This window comes from Tinamus guttatus, unplaced genomic scaffold (assembly GCF_059628265.1).
Source record: "Tinamus guttatus ecotype Peru unplaced genomic scaffold, ASM5962826v1 Tinamus_guttatus_pri_ptg000060l, whole genome shotgun sequence".
Classification (NCBI taxonomy): Eukaryota; Metazoa; Chordata; class Aves; order Tinamiformes; family Tinamidae; genus Tinamus; species Tinamus guttatus.
Genome location: NW_028288594.1, coordinates 2,866,762 through 2,887,785, shown reverse-complemented (window position 1 = coordinate 2,887,785; position 21,024 = coordinate 2,866,762). Strand labels below are relative to the sequence as shown.

General features: G+C 41.6%; 1 protein-coding gene across 2 annotated transcripts in view; it reads right to left on the bottom strand.

Annotated features, from left to right (window-relative positions):
- The window catches only part of FIGN (fidgetin, microtubule severing factor), a 93,880-nt gene extending 80,202 nt beyond the window's left edge, over window positions 1-13,678 (bottom strand). Inside the window, exons 1-2 of one of the 2 annotated variants that reach the window (XM_010213157.2) lie at window positions 13,505-13,678; window positions 12,564-12,733 (exon numbers count right to left, since the gene is read on the bottom strand). In XM_010213157.2, coding sequence (XP_010211459.1) covers window positions 12,564-12,588 — 25 coding nt within the window. In that variant the 5' untranslated portion in view covers window positions 12,589-12,733; window positions 13,505-13,678. The remainder of the gene's footprint in view (window positions 1-12,563; window positions 12,734-13,504) is intronic. The other variant, XM_010213158.2, reaches the window with a different exon arrangement.
- Between the last annotated feature and the right edge of the window lie 7,346 nt (window positions 13,679-21,024).

Below are 21,024 nucleotides of genomic sequence, written 5' to 3'. Positions count from 1 at the left end.
AATTTGCTTCTCATAAGTTTGGAAAATACCATAGAAAGCTACTGGAACCAAATCTGTAAGCAGCACTCTCTCTTTTTTTGCTTTCTTAAAGCACATTCTATGTGCTCCCAGACACCATAAGCATTAATACGGCAAACAAGACCTCCAAAAGATTCCTGTAGGGTATAAATACATGCATAAACATGGGATATAATTGAAAAAGTCTTTGCTTAATGAGCTCATGGGTGCTTTGGCACAGTGCATAAGAGGTAGAATTGAAATTTTAAGGCAATATATCAATTCCCACAACTGGGCTTTAGAATAGAAATAAAAGTAAAGATGTTTTCAGCATCATTTCAGATTTGAGCTACACAGACTTGAACATGGATACCACACCCTACAACTAGCACTGATCCATCTCCTTACTATCCACCTATGTAGCCAGAAAGTGTAGCTCTTTCTAAAGGAAGAAACTTCCAAGAATAAAAACAGGGTCAAATTGTGCATTGGAAGTGGATAAAAAGCTCCAATATACACGTTCAATCAACCACCAGGTAAACTCAGAACCCACAGGGTATTTAATAGCTCGGCCCCACTAGCACATCACCAGTGGAAGCCAGGGCACAAAATGCAGATGGATAGTTCATTTTCTTCTTAAACTGCACATGATTTTTATCCGATTATCTTACCCCTGACAGCAAGTAAGTCTTATTATAGCTAACTAGGATACAAACTTGCTTATCTGAAATACAGGGTTGATAGTGTATGCTTAAGAAAGCATACACTAGTAAATTATATTACGCATAAAAAATTCCTCTTGAAAGCTCGTACATCCAGGTTCTCATAGGGTAGCTGCTTTCATTTTTGCCATTGTCTTTCTCCTACATAATGAGAACATTAATAGCTATGCAGTTACACTCTTTTGCTCAAAATATTTACAAAATACCCCAATGATACTGGTTGGTACATATATTAAAAAGAAACAACCCAAGGAAAATAGTTATTTTCACCTTTAAAGGGATAGTTAAATGATAAATTAACATCATTAATGAAAACCTCATTATTGAAACTACACAAAACTATCGTGCCTATTCATACTTAATTTTCCTGTAGAAATTACATTTTACGACACAGCGTATAATCGGTTCTGATTGGGGATAGGAGAGAACCAGTCGTTAGCTATGACTAAAATGACCAGTTTTCCAGTGCAGTTGTCTTCTAATTAAATCTAAGTGCAGAGCCCAGTCATCGGGATGTGCTGTAATGATTTGCTTGGAAGTATTTTTACCTTCCACACCACCTCCTTCTACCTTTTTTTTTTTTTTTTTTTTTCCCCCCCGTCCTCCCCCCCACCCTGCTCCGCCGTGCTCATCAGAATACCTTGCACCTTTCAAAACTAGAGCAGGAAGGGGAGAGAAAAAAAAAAAAAAAGCCAGCCCCCCGCAGAGCAGAGCACGTTTCTGGCAGCTGTGACACCGAGGCCCGAGTTACTCACCAGCCTCCCGCCCACGTCCAGGAGCGCAGCCTGGCCGCTCCGCAGCTCTGCCTCCGAGCAGGTACCGACTCAAAGGCTCAGCACTGCGCCCCACTTGCCATTTCTAAGAGGCTGCTTAATGATAAAGCAGCCTGCCATGGTGTTAGCAACAACCCCCGCCCGCTGCACGAGCGGGGCGGCCGTGGGCTTCCCCGCGGCCACCACGCGGCTCCTGCGCCCGCCGCCGGGCACCGCTTACTGCTCAGCCAAGGCTGCTGCCTTCTGGAAGATCAGGCTTGGAGAAGAAATAACTTATTATATCAGAGTCGCTTATCTTTATAGTGAAAGACTGCAGGTCACCTGGTGGAGGACACAACAGATATTAAAGTGATTATAGCCTTGATCTTAGGCAGAAGACAGTTACACATGTGTTGGTAGAGATGTCAGTAAGACCATGCAGAGAGGCCCTTTCCTAGGTTGCAGAAGCACAGGATTCCTGCGCTTGCTATTTCTCAAATGTAGAGGGGTTTTCAGGTGGCAGGATAAGACATCAAGGATGGGACCAGGGCACTGAAGAAAGAGGCAGTAGAAGGGCTGCGAGCAAGCAGCAAGGAGGGCTGCTGCTTCCCGGCTCGGGGTTTGTATCTGCTGGCCTTAAATAGGGCTCTTGCAAATTGAGGCCCAGGGCATGCAGAGAGCACAAGGGAGCTTTTGTCTGCCAAACCCCAAGGGGTACGTGGGGCTTGGGGGGCTCCTTCCACGCCAACGGCACACACAGTGCTAAACCCTTTCAGTCTTCACCGCGCGGCCTTGCCCATCCAGAACCGGGCAGGAAAAACATTTCCCCACGAGCAGCTTGGCAACTCTTTAAAGTAACCATTATCTGTGACTGTAAGTAACACTTTCATTTACTTTCCCTCAGAACTTTTGACCAAGGAAACAAAAACAGCAAATCTATTGTTACAAACCTCACAGGAAAAAAAAAAAGTAGGGGTACCAGGGGAAGCAACAGAGAGAGAGAAAAGAAGAGCAGGGCCACAAGACATTTGAAGGGCTTCCCAGCGCAAACAGGGTGGCTAGTTAGTGTGGTGTGGTTTTTAAATCAGATTTTACTATCGGAAAGAGAAACGGAATTTTGTACTAAAATGAAACAAAAAAGTTTCAGAAGCAGGTTGAGAAAGATATAGGTATATACGGATGTACCCCTCTACTCCCTGGTCTCCTCACGCATGGCCCAATACAAAATTGAGTTAGTTCTCCCTAAATAGGCTTAATTCCTATTCCTGTTACTATAGCTCAAGATTTTATTTTTCCTTTTCACATCATAAGATTTCAGTACAAAAGAAGTTTCATCTAACCCAACTGCCTCTGATTATTATTAGAAAGTCATTATTTGAGGACATCTATCTTTACAGTAAGTACGCACCATTAAGGAGCACAATGCCCATAATTGTTTAAAAAAGCCATGGCGGGGAAGGGCAGGGAGAGGAGGATCAGGAGAAGGCAGCCAAGGGAGGTTTTGCGATTAGAGGAACGTGGCTTTCTCTGGGCTTCCCTCGCTGGCAAGTTTACGCATTAACAAACTAAGTTTAAAGTTTCGCTGCCCCAAATCACAAGTTGCTCACTCCACCTGGAAGTAGATTTTTGTTCTGATGCCTTTAATGTGTTCTTACATCCACCAAGAAAAAAAAGTCTTGAGAGTCCTGTTTGCATTAACAGGTTGGATGCCTCAGGAGAGAAATTTTAGAGTTTAAATACTACGGATAGTGCCAGTGCCTGCGGTTTTCTTGGGGAACGGGCTGGCTGCACACCTGCAAATCCAAAGTCAATAGAACTCGCAGGGACTCTGCCCCTCGAACGCCAGAGCAGCCCGGAGCAGGGGGTGCAGCGGCGCTTGCTGGGAGGCGGGATACGCGGGACACTCTGCCCCGGCTCCACGGAGCTCTCCGGCTCCGAGCGCAGCGTCGCCCGCACGCTGCTCCACCAAAGCGCAAACCGGCAACGTCTTGTGCTCTACCTGGGGCGGCTGGAGGGGAAGGAGGGAGCAGCGGGGGCAGGATGAAGATGGAGAAGGAGGATGAAGATGGAGAAGTGTGTTCTGCTCATCTCTTATTCAATAAATAAGAAAACATCTTTAATCAGTGGTGAAGATTACTGCTTCCAAATGAACATTAGTGTCATAGCTCGCCCATTAGTCTTCAGTATATATATCTCATCTGCCTAGTGATGAAAGAAATATCACAATATTGCTCTCTGAACATAAGCAACTAGTGAAAACTTCAGAAATGTCCGTAATAAAGCCTTTTACCCAGAGCTATCACAGAACTTTTTACTTTTTTTTAAAAAAAAAAAAAAAAAAAGACAAAACTTCAAAGGAAGCTTTCTCAGACTGAGCTAACTCAAGCTCTCTCCCAGCAAAGATGTTCCCTGCGCATCAAGGCAGGTCTTCCACAGGCCTGGCTGGCTGGCCAAACGAGAAGCACTTGCACCTCTCATTGCATGGGATTCACTGCATTTCAGCTTCACCTCTCTACCCACAGTAATATTAACCTGCAAAGAGTTGGCATTTCTCATCAGCAGTGCCCATGGTATCAGCTACATTTACATTCCCACTGAAGCCATTACATGCAAAGCAGAAGCACACACAGTGTTGTCACAAACAGGGCTCCTGTGTGGGACAGGAGTAGGAAATGAAAAAAAAAATAATAATAACTAAAAAGTATCATAAACTGCTGCACTTGCTGCAGTTTCCAAAATATCTTCAGTTCAGCTTTTAGTTAAGGCAAGGGGTAAGAAATAAAGAATTAGCAGCAATTATATGCAATTAAAAAAGAGAGAAAAAAAGTATTTATCTTTAAATTGGAAGATCTGCCTGATATTTGTAGTGTGTTCAATACAGCACAAGCACTAGTATGTTGTTAACAATATAAAGCTTCAGATCTAGCAACAGTAAAAATAGATTCCATAAACTCAATTGATTAGCCACTGCCAAGCTATACAATCAGCTGAATAGCAGAAAAATCAGTCTCCTTTGATATTAAGAAACCTGAATTTTGCTAATTCAAATCACATGAGGCAATTTTTTGACTGGAGATATCTTGTTCATATACCGTCAAAGATGACTTTAATGCAATCTTACCTTTATAAAAATAAACAGAACGCACTGTTTTGAATATCTCTATTTTTATCATGTGTGTAACCTATCCATTAAACGTGAAGATCTTTAGTAAACTCATATCAATATTTTGAACAATGAAATAAAACAGAGTGCACAATGCAATTCATAGAAATACATGGTCCAAACTGACCTGACGCACATACAGCAACATTCACTATTCTTTTCCAGCTACAAGAGGAAGCAGAATTGTATTCATATATCAAGAAAGTATTTCTACAATACTGTATATAGTGATGTGGTCCACAAATGCCAACAACAAGGGGCTGAAAATAGGATCAATTCTTTTCCTTCTCAGAAACAATCTTGTAAGCATCTGAGTTCCCAAAGACATAAAAGAATAGTTACTTTTCTGAGTTCTTTTGATATCTCTCTTCATGGTGGGGCTGTCCATGAGTGATGGGAGAAGTCTCTTTTGAAAGTAAATGGTGCACCTTCAAGTGTGTTCAGATACGTCTTTGCTGTTCCTTTCTGTGTTTCTCAAGCTTTACTTGAAAAGGAGGCTTGATTTGGTTTAGGCATCACAATGGGATACCTTATATCAGGCAGCACTTGCAAGCCTTATTCTTCCAGGATAGAACCTGACTGTTTCTTTCTATACGTCAACACAGGAGGGTGAAGTAATCAGCCAGGTCTAAGAAAGACGGGTTAAGTTAACCTGTTTGTCAGAGCCTGTGATGAATAACTTCATTCTTTTAACGGGGCCACGCTAAGCAGCAAAGTATAAAAATAGCTGCTTTTCATCTAAAAGCACAGCCATCACAAAAGTTTGTATAGCAGGGCTATCAGCTCATAATGGTTAACATGTTAATATTGATAGCATTGTAAGGGATTAATCATTTTGGCATATAGCTTAATCCTTCCCATCCACTCTCCACTGTCACTCAGTAATGTAAAGTAATAGTTGGCTCTTCCCCTCGCCGTGTCTCCAGAAGACCCAGAGATGCCTTAACATCTGCCTATGAGCATCTCTGCAGCAGTACAGCTCCTGTAGTTTTATTAAGTGATATTTCAAGCTCACTATATAAATGCTTTTTTTATTAATGACTTGCTTGTATACTAGCACGGAGGAGACAGGGGGTGGGAACAACTCTCAGAGGAAAATAGTGATGTTATTTGCAAGATACTAGCAGGGAAACAGTGGTTTGAAATAAATCAGGAAAAAAAAGAAGCCTTCAGTGAGAGCGTGAAGATACATTTCTCCCGCAAGCCCCCGTAAACCACCGGTTCCTGCCCCTTCTCCCGTCTCCTCTCAATACTGGTTTCATTCAGATTAGCAAGAGTCACACAACCATGTATTAATGTGCCCCTGAAATATTTTATTAAGATGAGGATGAAAACCAAAAAGTTTAGTTACGACCCATAGCAGGGAATCATTCATTCGAACCTGCCTAAATGAGACACAAGACAGCTCTCGGATCATGAGGTCTGACCAAAGTATGCCCTTCCTGATGCTGTATTAATGCAAATAAAATACAGATTACTGAAACCAGTTTACCCTCACCAATCCATAGGCAGCTCGACACACGCACACTCAAGAACACAGCACAAAATCACAGCACACATCCTCACACACCGAGCGGCTCACGTACACAAAATGAACCATTTACAAGGAGCACATGGCATGTTAGAAGCAGAATAAGAAAGGGTTAAAATAGATAACAAAAAGTGCCAGCAAAATACGATATCAAGGAACCTGGATTAAAAATAGACTTGCATTAAAGTTTATTGTCATATCAAAATAATCTCAGCTTCTTCTTCCACATCATTTCTGAGCTATTCAATTAACATCATATAAGCAGTAGTTGTACTATAAAGAACATAAAAACTATATTCTCAATAACAGAGTTAAATAATATGATTAAGAATTGCTACTTCAATGTTTCATGTCACATTGAACTGCACATTTAATAGCATACTCTAAAAAAGGAAAGTGACATGACAGTCAGCTGCAGTTGCATTATTTTTAATTATAGCTGAGCAGATGAAACTTTTTCCATATGCAGAAAAAGCCCTTTAAAGAACATAAATTTGTATCCATTATTTAAACATAATAATGCAAGTCTTTTCTTTCCATTGTGCAAATACAATGGCCATTGTAGCAAGAAGTATTGCTTATAGGATTAAATAGATAGTTTAGCATTATGATATGTTTGACAGGTACCAGTATTAGCACTATAGGAACAGACATACAATATTGTTATTACCATCCCGTGGGTGTCGGTGCTTTGTAGCAATACGGGCAAGTGCTCGCTCCGCATTTTCAGCCCTGTAGATGACTCCGTGTACGGGATCAGCGGGGCTTTTGGCGGGCTGCACATCTTGTTACCCTTCCCATTCTCCAAAGGGACCCGTCAGAGGCCCAGTTTCCCACCCAGTTTCTCAGGACTTGGGTAACTCAGACCCACCAACTACCACTCTTTCCATTCTACCCTCCGTGGTTACACAGACCAACATCAACAGGTATTTAGAAGCACTAGTAGCAAATAGTAGCACTTGCATTTAGCAGGTTGCTGCAAATACAAATTATCACAGAATCACATATCTCCCCAAGTCCCCAGTACGTACACACACGTCCTCTTTAACATGCTGATCGGGGGTGGTAGGTGCAATTATTAAAGGAGCGAAAGCCTTAGATTTCCTTTGACCTCCATTACAGTCTAGGACTCTCTGCTCCTTGAAGGATAAGATTGTATTTGTCGAACCTATGGTAACGTATCGCAAGTGGCTTTGCTCTGTTCTTCTGCGTTAGCTGTCATCCTTTAAAGCAAGGCAGTTCCACTAAGGGAGATGTATCCGTTGTTTTGAGTGTTTTTAAAAAAGAACAAGAAAAAAGAAAATAGGAGGATCTTAAGGATTTTTTTATGCTTACAATTTTCACACACTCTAAAAAAATATCATTGACACGGGGTGAAAAGGTCGCGTGGCTCATGGAAATGGAAACAAATACTCCAGTAAGATTTTTTTCTTTCACCTGGAAAATATCCCTATGTCTAATTCTATTTATTGGGGATTTTATTATTATTTTAGCAACAAAAAAAACTCCAAGCCCTTTCCGAGCCAAGAGTTCCCTGAAGTGATCTTTCCCATAAGGAAGATAAGTTTTCACTTAGAGGATAGCATCTCTAGCAGCAAGAGTTTAATACTCTGCAACAATATCAGGGATACGCAATCCTGAATTTAGAGCTCTTCAAATTACTTTTATAGCTATACTGTTCATTTTGGACCAGATGCTTATCTAAAATTCCATATATTTTGGTAGCCATAATATCTGATTTTAAACAGCTTCCAATGGGCCAAAGAACAGTAATAAATAAATAAATAAATAAAAATCCATGAAAAAGGTACCCATGGCCAGATTCTGGGAGCTGTAAATCACTGCAGCTCTTTAATGCTAAACCATTTTATGCAAGCCAGGGATTGAGTCCAATATGTGCAATTCCACACAAAAGTGGATTTTATTTCCACAGGCATAGTGTTTTGTTTCTCACCTGCTCTGTTAATAACAAATGATTTTTTTCAATTAGTTCATTCCAATTTCTTTCAATAGGTTTTTACGCCTTTCTTTATCAATGATTCAAGGGAAGGATAAAAAAAAAAAAAAGTGCTGATAGATCAATTCATGAGGCTTCATTGATACACAATATTCTCCAATACTTCAGAAATGTCTGCAGAATAATCCCCTCCAATCCTAAAAATCAATGAATCAATGTAAAATCCCAGTAATTAAATTTATCAACTCCATATCAATACCTCTGGTACCTTATCAAAGTATTACGTGAAGTTTGTTCTCTTAAGGGATATATTGATTGAGGGCAATGAGCCAAATATTTCTATTATTAGATCTGGGAATGCTAGATCAAAACTCACTCTGTGATAAGCAACATACAAATGTTTGAGATACGCAGATCTCATGCTGATTCTGTACCATTAAACCCACTCCTAACAAGCAGATAAGCCTATTAATTGATGATTAAGACTACAGGAAGATCAGTCATTATACTCAATGCTTCGTGTATGCATTCATTGAACAAATGTATTGACAGCAACCATACAGAACCTTTTCCTCTAGGAATTATATTTTAAAGGAAAGGAGAAGACCATCTGAACAAAAGCAGATTTCAAACCTTCTTCATACAGCATAAAATTGCCTTAATTAATTAAATTTTGAAACTGAAGCTTTATAGTCAGAAAGAGATTAACATCTTTCCTCATCGCATATACTACTGTTATTAATTGAAAAGTGAAAAATAAAGCCTAAGATGACACATCTGATAAAACTCATATTAAAAACAAAACAAGGAAACAGAAACACTGTCCAAGTGTTTTTTTTACAGTTTAATTTTTAAAGGGATAGGATACAAAGTACTCTGAAATATATTTTTAGTTCCTGTCCCCTACAGTATATGCGTAAGCAAGTAGGGCACAAAAGTTCATAAAGTGACATTTTAATAATCAATTATTAGAAAGAGAATAGTTGTTAATTTTATATCAAGAAAAAACATTCTTGACTCTGCTTAAAAATAAGAGTGCATTTTTTCCTGTGGTTTGTACAAAGAGGATATTAATAACAATACACTCGTCATCCTCCTAAAATACTGCTAGAATTAGGGAAGCAGGCATCCCTGTGTTTTCACAGATGTTCCAATAAATAAAAACAATTTGATCCTGTACTGAAGGCACTAACAACAAAACCCCCAAACCCACCAGATTCATGTAGGAGTCACATCCTGTTACAAACATCAAACAACAATGAGCCTTTATTACCATGCTATGATTCCTTCATTTCAAACATGATTAATTAGCAAGTATAACACTCACCAAAACTCCCACCGCGCTTCTGTTTGCTGCCTATTTGCAAATGGGTCTCTACCGACTATCCATAAGCAGTATTAGTCTCATGTGTGACGGTGGAGAAAAGAGTCAAAGCATCTTGTTTTAAGACTTCACTTATCTCTTAACCAGAAAGGAGAGGGAAAAAAAAAAAAAAAAAAAAGGGGGGGGGTGGGGGGAAAGAAAAGAAAAAAGGAGAGAGAAAAAACCCTACCTCTTTAGAAACTACCTCCTTCTCTCTCTCTTTAAAAAAAAAAAAAAAAATCTGAGGGATTCCCTGACTATCCAAACACAAACCTCATGCAAAACGAAACACTCTTTAAAAGAGCTGTTAAACAATTCAAATGGTTGACAATAAAAGCAGGTAAGGAAAAAGATTGATTTGGACTTTGCACTGATGTTTTTTACTTGAAAGTTCAACTTTATATTCAATCTGAAGTATACTGCTGCTTGTGAGAATGGAAAGCATGCTTCACATGTCAAAAATGGAAACAAAAAGAGGATGAGAAGGGGAAGACACACTTAACAGGACTGTTAGCATGTTTTAAGCTGTGCAAACAGATGTCTCCAAATGCATCTCACTTGCAATAAACGTTAGTTTGGCAGTAAAAGAAACTTTGCTTTATGGGAGCAGAGGTGAGACCAAGACTACAAATACAGGAGGAGAAATGAGACTGAAATTAGAAGCAAGTAAAATAAATAAATAATCAAATCTGAAATTGCCTCCTCAAGCTGAACTCTGCAAATACCATCACAAAAACAACAGGAGAAAAAGGCTCAGTTTGAAAGCAACAGATGTATTCCTGAGCAGGAAAATATTCCTGCTGAAATAACACACAGGCACAGAAAGAGTTTTTACTTTAAAAGTATGGGGCGGAGGGTGGTTAAAGAGAAAAAAAAAAAAGTATGAAAACAGATACATGTGCAGCAAAGTTAAACTTTCAACAGAAAATAAAAATTAGGCAGAAGGGTTGATACGGAGCTGGTAAACCGAGGAGGTATCACAGATACTTGCTGATTTTGTCACACCCAGAGTGGAGTCATTTTTAAGTGTGAATCGGTCCTACTTGCTCCAGATTTTGCAGTTTTATAAATTTGGGATCAAAAACATCAAAGCAGCTTCCACTTCGGACCTAACTTTTAGAGGATCAATGTGACAAGTCACTGCTTGATAGATGTTTCTCTTGATAAACGACTTGTTCAAAAGAGACATTGTAGCTTTCATTTCCTGACCACAACACACTTTTAATTTGCAACAGCAGAGCTGCTCGAGTGTGACTAGTTCCCACTTTCCAGCCTTTCAGGATTGTGGCACCGTCAGGCCACATACACGGGCAAAACAAAAAACTCCGAAAGAGGCGCATCCGCAACGAGGATTGCGGCAAAACTTTTCCCTTAACGGGATCCTGATTACGTTCAATTTCTCTTAACAGAGGCTTTAAATCTCCCCCCTCCTCCCAGCCACCTCAAACACTGATGTTTTCAGGAAAGGGAGGGAAGAAAAAAAAAAGGGGGGGGAGAAACTGTATTGCAAAATATATACTTAAAGGCCACAGCATGCATATAGCTCCCTAACACCACCATGTTTATTATACGGATATATATTACTGCTACTATAATTATTATTATTATCTGGGAATCGCATTTAAGAGTCCAAACCGTCCACACCATCCAATTTCAGCTCTCAGCATACTGTCCGAATCCCGATTTAAAATTTATAAATGTAATATCCTCCTCATCACAAGCAGCAGTCCAATCTGCTCTGAATATATATTACAGCTTTAACATCACAGAGGGAAATCTCCCATCTGGCAATCACATTCGCTCCAACAGCTCTAGGAAAAAAAAAAAAAAAAAAAAAAAAAAATGTTCCGCTCTCCCTCGCTCTCCGCTCTCCTCCTTAAAACATTTCTCAGGGCAAATTATGTGCATCTAAAATAAACAGCTGCCTTATTGATCGCTTCAAAGTCAACAAGTTCTAAATGCAAAGATGCAATCAGATCCTTCCCATCGTACAGCACCCACGATACGTTTAGCAATATAGTCACCTACAGCGCCAAAACAGGAGCGTACATTGTGCAACTGCTCTCTCAAGCTTCCTAGCATTCGGAGATGTTGTTACGAGGGATCATCGGCCACACAAGCCAGACCTCCCCCTTATCCCAAACACACTCAGAGGCTCCGGGTCCCTCACCATCCTTATTTGTTGCTACCCCACGCTATTAAAAGTGAACGTACCCCCCTTCTGGCTGCACAAAACAGGCTAATAGTCGCTTCTGTTGTTAGTTCTTGAGCCTTAATTGAACACCAAGAGGTGCGTCCACTGCACCACAAGGAGATCCATTGAAATTCCCCCTGCTCCATTTTATCTGACTTTTTTTCGGAGGAGGGGGTGGCGTGGGGGTTGCAGAGTGATGGCTAAAATGAAGCCAGTTCCAGCACCTGATCGTTTCATTCCATAACACATCGAGAAGAGAGCAGGGGGGAGCAGACACTTGTAAAGTGAGCATAAAATACCACTTATTAAGCAGCCGATCACAACAGTATTTCTGTTTGTTTACATGCAAAACATTCCCCCACCCCCCATTTCAGTTAAAACCTCTAGCAGATGACTACACTAAAACTAAGAGAGGGAAAAGCAGCTGGAGTTTAAATACTCAAATATTACTACTCCAAGAAGAAAAAAAAAGAAAGCATTTTAGAAACGCATGTGCGAGGATACAGACACGTAAGTGCCTATGCCCATCGCTGAGCGTTTTCCCCTTCTCCAGTCACCAAGTTTTACTAATTTACATAGCACTGGAGTTCAGTGCTGCATACAGTGCCCTGCTAGGAACATGCAACTTCAGCTTTACGGCTGAGATCAATACAATGGACAAAACTAATGCTGTAACCAAAGCAGAAATGACAAACAAATGATAGCAAGAAAAGAAAATGTTCATATAAACATATACATACACGCATACAAGTAAAAATTGACTCTTAAATATCAGGTATTTACTATAATATATTTGCATGCAGAGCCCTCGGTGCGTTATCATGCTATTTAAATTTGTCTTTGCTATTTAGATGCAAAGGAAGTAGATCCCAAAACGGACATACCATAAACACTGGTGCTACTGATCATTTCTTGCTGGCAGCACAAAAAGCTGAATTGGATTTTTCACAAGCAGGAATTCCAAAGGTTGCTTTTCATTAAAGCCACTTTTCCTCTCAGCTATCAAATGTCACTGCCTTGAAACGTGGGCCCTTTCGTCAGGTATTCATTTAACCTACATGCATATAATTAAGTGGGAAAGCAACATCAACAAAAAGGGGATCTCAGATCACAAGAGAAGAAAGAAAGGGGGGGGTGGGGGGGGGGAGAGAAGCACATGACCAGGAATGCAAGTCCATGTCAATTCCACTCACTCCCATTGAAACTAGCAAGAGCTCCGGGGAGGACAGTAATAGGATCAGCGCGTTGTATATACCATTAAATTATACATCTCGCTCCCCGCTCCGAGCCAACAATCCGCCCACCGCGCGGCCCCGCGCCGAGGTGCTCGCACTTCCCTACAGCGGCTCCGCTGACACAGCCGGGCCCCCTCCCCCCGAGCCCAGGCGATTTAAACACAACTTTTGTTTCGCACGGCTCTTATTTGCACTTATTTACTCCCAACTTAGTTGCCTCCAAGTCCGGCCCCACGTTGCCTGCACTTTATTATTTTTTAATGCAACTTAAAAATAAATCCAATTAGGAGGAGGAGGTGGGGAGGGAGCTCGCAATCGTGAACTCTTAATCTGCCTACTATTGTTGGCAGTGATCAAGGAGGAAAAACCCGTGCCCTGCAATCGGGGAGCTGGACTTTCCACACTACGGCCGGGGGAGCAGAGCAGAGTGTTTCACAGCAAAAAGCGGCTGCGAATTAGACTAAATAATTCGGGCACGAGCGGGCGATTAAAATAATAATAATAATAAAATACATGGCTGTCGCGGAGAGCTTTAAGATTAAATAAAATTTAAAACGGTGGTAGGAAGATTGAAAAAAAAATCCTCTTACCTGGAGATTTGGTAGGAGCACCCGATAGGTTAGAGTAGCATCGATCCGACGTGTTTGCTGATGAACGGGGGCTCGGGTTAAGTGAAGGTGCCTATGATTTGAAATCATTCCAAGTTTTTGAAGGGAAGACTGACTGCAGCCTCTGCCATGTTGGAATTTCAAACCCAAAACAGCTGCTTTGCGAGGAGCCAGCATGCCAGCAGCTGGACGCCTGCGCAGAGCGCCGCCGAGCCAAATTCAAATCACTTTCACGCCAAGAGCCAAAGATCAGTTTTCAAAGCGGGCGCGGCGCGGGGGGCGGGGGCGCCGCTTCCCGCGGGGGGCGGCGCAGCGGCCGCAGCGCGCGCGGGGCCGCGGGACGCGCTCGGCGCCCTCCGCTCCGCTCCGCTCTGCTCCGCGCCGCGCCGCTCCGCTCCGCGCGGGGGCCCCCCCTCCCCCGCGCCGCGGCCTAGCGGCCAGGCCGGGCCCCTGCGGCGGCCCCGCGGCGCGGCCTCCCGCGCGGGACGCGGGACGGGGCAGCGGCGCCTCCCGCGGCGCCCGCTCCTGGGCAGGCCCCTGACAAACCGCTAATTCCGCACAAGTGAGGGGAAAAATGGCCGGAATTAAATACCCCGCGCTCTGGGCTAACTCGTCCCAGGCGCCCACAGCGGGCGGTGGCCCGGGAGGGAGGGAGCCTGGCCAAGGCTTCCACCGTCCTCCCGTGGCTCCCAGCAATTGCCCACATGAGCCCAGCTTTCCAAGAGCCGTTTGTGCTAATCGGCAATGGCTGAGGCCGAGGGACCCCGGCAGCCGCTCCTCCCTCTGCCAGCGCTCCGGCAGTGCCTCCGGCCGGGCTGCGGGATGGCAGGGAGCCAGCTCCCCCGGCCCACAGCTGCTGGGGACTCCCCTTACATAAGAGGAGTTCCCCAGGGGGCTGTTAGATGGGCTTTACAGCCTCTTCATGCTGGCAGAGAAGGCATAAAGTGGTCACACAGCACAAATTGGGCCCTCCCTCTTGTACGCCAGTCCTTCTCCAGCTCTCCTCCTTTGCTCGCTCACAAACAGGTCTTTCTCCACCACTCTCACGTGTAAGAAATCCCCCGTGGCTGATACTCACAGGTCCCTGCACCTCCCGCTGCCGGCCAGGCCTTTCCGTGTACGCGGCTGCTCCGTGTGGGAAAAGGGGCATCAGGGAAAGCACCACAAGGATTTGGAAAGGGAGATGAGGGAGAAAAGGCCTTTCTACATGGCAGACCCACATTGATCCTCGTTTGATGCTTGCAGGGGCTGTCAAGAGAATTTTTACCTTCTTCTCTAATGGGAAACATGCCACGTTGTCCAGATGCCGTTCCTGGGCCTAGGGTTAGGGTCCTGGTGCAGCAGATTCACTTCCTCCCTTCCTGGTCCCGCAGAAGAGGCTTGGGAGGGCTCTTTGCCCGAGCTGGGTCTGGAAGAGGTGGGTTACATTTTCCTAGTAGGAAAGCAATATGCAGTGGGAGTACATGTTCTAGAGGAGGCAAAGGAGTTCGGTCCTAGGGAAGGAAGGGGAATGGGCTGAGTTCCTGCCTGTTTCCCCAAACCAGGAAGACTATACACACGCTTTTTTCCTCAATGGAAAGATAAGTTGCTTACACGATTTCAAAGCTTCAGGACTTGCAGCTCTAAGAAGATAACAACAACTGTTGTAAGGCATAGAGTGTCAACATTATTAGATGAGCACTGGTGCTTTTGAAATTTTCTGACCAATGAACAATATATTTATCAATCTTGTCACAGCATTAACCTCAGTATTTTCATTTCATATGCCTATATTTTTCCTCGCTTAAGGCTTCTCATGCCACATTAAAATAGCCTGAGTTCAAACAATAGCCATGCAGTAAATGTTTGTATGGGTTGACATTCATCTCTATGCAGAAGGTCAGCATAAAGCTATATGGTATATACCATATTCAGTCCTTATTTTGAGGGCTGAATTAGGTTGAAGTGAAGGCCTTGTTCAGCTCATCTGTACATGGATGAATTCCACTCTTTGTTTAAAATGCCACCAAATAGTCCTGATCATTTTGAATAGGAAATTCTCACAGACTTACAAACTGGGAATGTTGCTTTGAGCCTATTCTGAGATCTAGGTGAAACGTTCAAATGAAATTCAAAACCACATGAAACTTGCCTGGCTTCAGGTTTTGTTACACACTCAAAACTCAGACCAGGCTCCTTGAAAGGTTCACAGACCTTTTCAGCAGATCTAGATTAATAACATTTAAACTATTTGAATTGTCAAAACAAAACAACAAAAATCTCAGAAAACAAAGAACAGCAACATCTGATTATGATACATGAGTTTTCCCAGAGATGCTGATGGGAAGCAAACAGACACTGTATTTACTACTTAGTGTACCTTGAAAAGATTCTTAAGAGCGATAACAAAAACAACGGTCTTTGATTCCTTTACACTATGTGCATGGATTTCATTTGTGAATAAAAGCACATTTTTAAAGCAGCAGACAATACCAGTGTTGTTTCAATCTAACAGCTCGGGAGCGTATTTGCTCTGCTGATGGCCACTGGCAACGCAGACCCTCCAGGGACGAGAAGTGCCTGCTGCCTCCCATGCTCCCTTCACCTTGGGGGAATCCCATCCTTCTCCCACCCAGGCACCTCACATGGGGCAACAGCAGCTGTAATTGCCTGCTGGCAGGTACTGCAACTTGCAGGATGACCTGCAAGTGCTCTTTTTTGGAGGTCACTCGTCAATACACCAGGGACCTTTTTCCCTTGCTAGGATCATGACCCATTTAAAAACTCAGCCAAACCCGATTGGATAGTCCAGTTGCACCTGTGTGGATCCCCACTGAGCAGCTGAGGTGACTCCCCATCCCTTCCTTGCATTGGGGCATCTCCAGGGTGTGTGTGGCAGGACAGATCTTCACAGCCCACCTCGCTAGCTGCAAAACACTACATCTTACCTCTCTGACTAGACAGACAGAGAGTCTGACGACTAGATAGCCAAAGGAGCCTCCACCTGTTTGGTTAAGCCTCATGCCCAGAACTATCAGATTTCTGCCTTTTTTCATGTGCCACCACGAGTATAAGCTGGCTGCCTCAGCTGGAGCTGAGGCTCCAAAAGGCAATGACACCTCTCTGGGCCTTACAATATTGGTAAATAGGGTGGTCAGAAGTAATTGTCTTCTTTGCATACAGTCAACTTACATTTATTTGAATGAATGCTTTAATTGAGTCTTATAGCAAACAATGTAGTGATGGTCGAAAACACAGAGCTACGTGTAGCTCCCAGGTTCTTCCCAAGAGATTCCAAGAGGTGGATTCCTCCCTACCAGCCATCCTGCTGTTCTGCACAGTTTGAAGCTGCACGCATGACCAGGCCCTAGGACAACAGCTAAGCTGAGAACAGTTTGCTTGGCAGCTCTTTCAGCAGAGAGGATGTTGGCTTGCACCTCCTAGTGTATGCTAGTAACACCCAGTAAATCACAAAATGTCCCTTGGCTGTATTAAATGCCATTCCTGCCCCTGTTAGAAGGTAGAAGCTTTTCATAGAGCATATCTGTCTGGAGGCACTTTCTGCATCTGTCCCATGCTGATGTAGAAAGAGAGAATTCTGACAAGCTGTAGCCATTGGTGCTTCCAATAGGTGGTTTCTAATTTGGTAGTAAATGCATTTTTATCAGAATTTCTCAGGTTTTCTAAAAAGCAAATGAAAGTCCCTTTTGGGGAACTATGGGGAAGAAGTTAAATGTTTTTAGATTTTTCTGTCTTCTTTTATTTTTCACTCTTTTGTTCATTAATTGGATAAGAACCATACTAATTCCTGCCATTTGCTTTAACAAATAAAATTGTTCTCCTCATTTGAAGTGGCCACTAAAGGAAGATGAGGTCCCCATAGGAACCGGTGGCTTTCAGGAATATTTGATAACGACAACGGAATGGCAAGACTCGGGATTCACATTTACAAACCTGTTATTTCTCTTCACCCTGTTTCTTACTCCTTCTGTTCCTTGAAGAATTGTGTCTTGGTCCCAGCATCTTTCTCATTCCATCTTTCATTCCACATCTTAATCACAGTCTTTCCCATTTGCCTCCCAATACCAGTCTCACTCATAAGTCCTCATCCTAAAGTATCGTTATGTTTTATGACAGTCTCTGTCTTCAACTTGTGCCCTTTGCTTGTACCCTAACACATTTTCTTGTTCTCTTCAATGGTTGCAACTCCTCTACATTCCAGTCAAACAGCTGCATTGTGTGGTGATTTGGAGGAAGAAGGCCAAGAAAAATCATAGGCGCCTTTATTTTCTTTGTATTTAGCACCACTGGCAATTGAAAAGAGAAATCTGAGAGCAAGTCCTGCTCAGATCTGCCAGCCCCAGGAAAGAACACATCCACCACAGATGGACGCTTTGAAGAAGCTGGCAAATGAAATATGCAAACAATTTTCAGGGGATCAAATTTCTCTCAACCGAGGGAGACCTTCATGAGATGGTGAAAGAGGAATATCCCCTTCCCAAACTCTGAGTCCCACTGTAAGCTAATTAAATATTTCAAAATTTTCTTAACATGAGCACAATGGACTTTCTCGCAGTGCACTCTGAGAAACAGCTGACCGTATCTGCTGAAAGTTTTTTAAAAAAACAGCCCAAGGCAGATATTTGGCATGAAAATTGCTGCCCAGTGGTTTATGTTTGACAAAGTTATAAGCAACTGAAAATAGGTAGCAGGTTCTTACAATGACAGGAATCAACTAATCTTGACTCTATGTATCCCACTACCAGCTGCTACAATTAAAGATTAACAGTAGCAAAAATGTAATTTACAATAAACTTAACGTATCCAGCTCTTAGAGAGGAACGAGAAACACTTTATTTTGGAGGGGAAGCGGAATGGTTAAAGTTGAACAATAACATTATTACAAAATTGCAGCCAATGTCATTGTTTTCCAAGCAACTTATATATTCTTCTCAAAACCATTTTGTATTTCAGCTACAAATGCACATTCTAAAATCTCTCATTTACCACAAAAAAAAATGCTGTATTTGGAATCAAAGAAAACCTGTTCATCAGAACAATGCACATATTTATATGCAGTTTTGAAATGGCTCAAAATCACACATATGCATAGAAAAAGGGTTTGCCTGATAGAATATCGGACTCACATGTCTACTAAAACACACACGAGGATGCATTTATTATTGTTTTAACAGCAGATTTTTATCCAAATATTTTCTCTCTTTTTGATGAGTAAGGGTTCCTTTACTCTTAAACAACTACCTTGCACTAAGTAATACTTTTACATCATGGTATTGATCTTCACAAAATATAATTCCTTTTATAGTCAAATCAAGACAATGTTTGTGACTTACTGTTTTGAACACTGTCTTTAATGCTGACGTGGGTGCACTGAAGTCATGCAACATTATCAATCTATCTGTGCAGTCATCTCTAAAGCTTTTCATTCTTTAAAGCTTTTCATTCAAGTGAAACATTTTTATCTTCTCTAGCTAGGGATTCATCTTTAGGAATGTCATGTTTATGAGCATTAATTAAACATCCAGAGTAAAATGTCTTTCCAACATCCAAATGCAATACTATATCAAACAAATATACTTACATTTTTGAAGAAGAAAAGGAAAAAACATCTAGAGTTCAAACATCTCTATTTAGATAACTTGAGCAACACAGCTATTCTACGTATGGGATTCTTCCATTGCAAGAAATATATCATTTCACTTGGGAGAGAAGCTAATAAACTTAATTAATACAGTTGTTTTTGGTTCTAGCATTGAAACCATCCTTCAGCACTGCCTATAATGTAATAAGTAAACCTTGTTAACTTGTACTTTCTTCTTCTAACTTCCTGAAAGGTTTGAATTTGTTAAATACACAGCATTGGCTGCAGTCAACACAGCACTTAAGTATGTGCTTAATTTTGAGCACATGAGTAATCTCATTAAAGTAAATGGGACCTGAATGTCTAAAGTTAAGCACACACTTAAGTGCTTTGCTGGATCAGGGCCAGAGCACGACAAGTTGCAGGACATCATTATTGCATGGAAAAGAGACTACACGCCTTAAATATCCTATAGAATATCCTACCCTGCTCTCTACTTCAGATCAACAGTACTAAAGGCAAGGACAAAAATGCAGTAATAAATACCTCTTGCATTCTCTTCTTCTGTTACCACTGACTAAACTGGCAGCAGTACTTACCATATAGCAAATTACCAATACAATAAATTATCTTAATAAGTATCCATAAAATTACAATTTATTTTAAAGATTATCGTTTGTAATTCTATTCTCATAAGACCATTAGACACATGGGCCTTTTTAATTTTAAAAGACCCGCTAATAGTTCTCACAAAAGACTTTATTCAAGACCCTGACCTTAAATTGATACAATTGCACAACTTAATCAGAATTAAAGATGAGTCAAAGTACTGTATAATATTGTGATGGGAGGAGGGGGGGTCAACACAGCCCTTCAGCAGCCATGCAGACGATTCCATTAGTACAATTACCTCTGGTATCTAAGATTTTGATTCTGGATATCTAATGCTGTGAATTAAATGTTTATATTAAATAATTTCTATCAGTTATTACACAGCAGGGCAGGAGGTGGTCGTAGTTAGTGGTAGTGTTATTGCCATAAAACGGAGAGAACTGAAAAGTATTCTAAGAATCTTTTAAATTCAATCTTACCATTGTGTTACATACTTCATTATTCAATTTTCTGTCTACAAAGACATGGTTTAGCACTTCTCCAAGATCCAATTCCCTTTTCAGTAACATTAATATTTTTTTTTCAGAACCAGAAACTCAATTTTGTAGCCAAATTTGCCCAACTGTTGACAATATTCAGAGCTTGGAGTGCCTATGCTTTCCTAACACAGAAGTTTCTTCACAAAAATCAGCAGGGTGAAACAGCAATTCAGTACATACTGCCAACTCTTGTTTGTACCTATCTACAAAGTAATATTCACACTTGCCATGATTGTGAATGTCCTTCCCTCTAGGTAAGCTCTTTTTTTTTTTTTTTTTTAGTTAGGAAGAAGAGAAAAATCACTCTTCCTAGTGAGAGGGTTTGTGTGTGTGAGCTGGGGGAGAGAAGGTGCTAAACAAACAAAAGCACATTGCAAGCTAATCATGATCTTATTATAGAGATGAGAATCCGGAATTAATGCACTGAGTTCAACAGACATGTCCCGAGATTCCACAGATGAGATCTTACATTTATGTGAAAACTCCATTTTCCCCTCTGACATTTAAGTGGATCAAACCAGAATCATTTCCCAAATGAAAAAGGCCAAATTCTCCAGTAGGAAGGCTTGGCATAATTCCATTGAAGTCAATGGAGCTGTAGTAACTTACATGAGTTGATGATCCGGACCAAAGTATATACAAGTTTTCAGAGCAGGCTTCTTTCATTTATATCTGCATTATGTTAGGTGCACTGTTGATGCTCAGAATTAATGTGCAAGTTGTTAATCTCGCTAGACCTGGATTTAAAATTAGACAACGCAATAATTAGT